The following is a 2,487-nucleotide window of genomic DNA, read 5'->3' on the forward strand; positions in this document are numbered from 1 at the left end:
CTTGTGACGAATAATTTCTTCGTAGTGACAACGGCTCAGGATCATTTTTGATTTGTAATATTTTAATTATAAATGGAAATTTTACTATAAAGTCGTCTGCATTCCGGGATTTTTTAATCTCTCTAACGACTGATAAACAGAACAGCTCGTCTTCATCGTCATCCAAAAGAAGGATATAAAACATTTTTCTGGGCTTAAACTGCTTATTTTTGTCTCTCACTCTTAATTTAGTCGTCAGACTATCTTCCTTGACTACAGGTTGATGAGAAATATAGTATTTCCCGAAGATCCATTCCTGCCGGGGCCCCCCTTCTTCATATGATTCCATGTTAAATATTTCTCCGTCAAGTCGTTGAGTTGCTTATGTAAATGTCCTTTTGACTATCCTAATTGAACCGCTATCCCTGCGGTAACATGTTTAAATGGTATTTGCACCGTGGTCGCCTACTAGGAACAGACGTCGGCGCATTCGATGGTAACATGAACAATGTCGGTTTGACGTCTGATGTTGTATTCAATGGACGAGACTAACAACGTCGTCTACTTTTTTGAGGCCGTCATCTGTTATCATCCCACCTCAGAGTTCACGCATTCTTCGCAGTAGTTGCGAGGGCTTCTGGTCACCGAGCTCTAAACCGCTGATAAGTTGTTGAAAATTCTTCACTTCGGATTTATCGTACACTGCGAGTAGGCGGTTTTTTATGGCTTGATATTTTTTTGCCTCCGGCGGGTTGTACATAATATCCGTGAGATGTCGCAGGTCCGTTGCTTGGAGTTGTTGCAGAACGAAGCGAAATTTTTGGTCATCCGATGTTTTTAGCGGCTCCACCACGGCTTCGAATTGAATGAACCATGCCCGAGGAATTTCCCGCCAAAATGGTAGTAATTTCGACTGGATGGATTCTCTTGCTAGGTCTAAGCTTGGTGACGATGCTTGTTGGCTTGTATCTTGATTCGAACAGCTTTGTTGATCTTCCATGTTTCAATCACATCGGGGTCACCAATGTGGGAGGGGAGGCCTTCACTACTGTCGATATTTGCGGGAAGAATAACACTCGGAGTCCAGATTTGTAATAATGTATTTTCTAATTTCTTAACTATTTATACAACTTATGTGCTACGTGCTTACTGGCTAAAATATGTACACCAATTAAAAACTAAGTTTTTAGACCAATCCGGAAGAGACACTAATTAATAGCTAATTACAATGAGAGTGAGTGAGAGGTGATTTTCTCTGTCACACATTCTTGCGCGTTCCGCACAGAGATAGCGATATGCTGCTTATGACCTCCAATATCTTAATCAGAGCTAGGTAACTGATAGATATGCGGAGTAACAGAAACAACGCAGTGTCCTTGGCAGAGAAAGAGTGAGAGCTCGTCGCCTGAGGTGAGGATTTAGTAAATCGTAAGACAATGTTTCCAAAAACATTCTGCGGCTAATCTTCTTGTTAGCATTATTCAATTGGTACAAAACAAACGAATTGATTCCTGCCACGTTCATCAAACTATAAAATATTACCATAGGCCACCTATTTGTGCCTCGAGCGACATTTTGTCGACCGTGTCAACTCCGCCTTTAGTCGCATTTTACGAATATTCCAAGATTATTTGTGGTTTGCCTGTCTCTTCGTCATGTCCTTTTTTTTCTTCCATTATCTTTTTTTTTGTTTTCATAATTTGTTTCATTCAATAAAGGTTTTTGTGTTGTCGTTTGTTTGTTACTTCATTACTCTTTTATGATGTGTACACATATAATTGGGAGAAGTTATTATGTGTTTTCTGTTTGTTATAATTTTTTTTTCGCATGTCTCATAATTTACCTGTTGGTGTATTATAAATAAATAAGTGGGGCCCCGGGTGTCTGGTCCCCTAGCCTACACGAGGCGACGCTGCTCATGACTGATACGGGAGGAGGGGAGGTGCCTAAAGTAGTGGACCCTGGAGTTGGCTGATGCGGGGTTCGAAGTCCCGTTGGCACATTCCTTTATTTTGCGGGGCGAAACGCGTGATTTCCATCACTTCCGTTCCGTTAATACCGACATTTGGGCACTTTGCCCGAATGAGTGGGAGGGCGGGGTGGTCTGGCTTGTGAGCGGGTTTGCTGGATCTTCGGATTTGGTATGCGCAACGTTCCTTGTCTAGGGGACGGAACCCGTGCGAGGTTCGGGGGTTAAAGCCCGAATAGTCCTAAAGGGTCCCATCGAATCGGCTTCTGTCGTGTGGTGGCGACCTAAGTCCAATCACTTACTTCGGTTAGGACGTACGAAAGTGATGGGCGCTCCCGACGATTGGGTTTGCACCCCAATCGTCAATGGGCAAAACACAACAAGCAATGAACAGGAAAAAGGAAATTTTACCTGGTCACCCCGACCTCCCACAGGAGTCGGGGAGCTTGGCCCATTCCCCGGCCGCGCGAACCGAGGCCTCTGCCCCGGGACCGGTGGTCGGTTGGACGTGTCCGGTGTGTGAACGATCGTTCAGCACC

The 2,487-nt window shown here is 44.1% G+C and overlaps 1 protein-coding gene across 1 annotated transcript; it reads right to left on the minus strand.

The window, feature by feature from the left end:
• Nucleotides 1-577: 577 nt before the first annotated feature.
• Nucleotides 578-979, minus strand: LOC106118894 (uncharacterized). Its single transcript, XM_013314064.1, has one exon. It carries the CDS (start codon nt 977-979, stop codon nt 578-580), a length of 402 nt encoding a protein of 133 aa, XP_013169518.1.
• Between the last annotated feature and the right edge of the window lie 1,508 nt (nt 980-2,487).

Source organism: Papilio xuthus, unplaced genomic scaffold (assembly GCF_000836235.2).
Source record: "Papilio xuthus unplaced genomic scaffold, Pxut_1.1 DF830064.1, whole genome shotgun sequence".
Classification (NCBI taxonomy): Eukaryota; Metazoa; Arthropoda; class Insecta; order Lepidoptera; family Papilionidae; genus Papilio; species Papilio xuthus.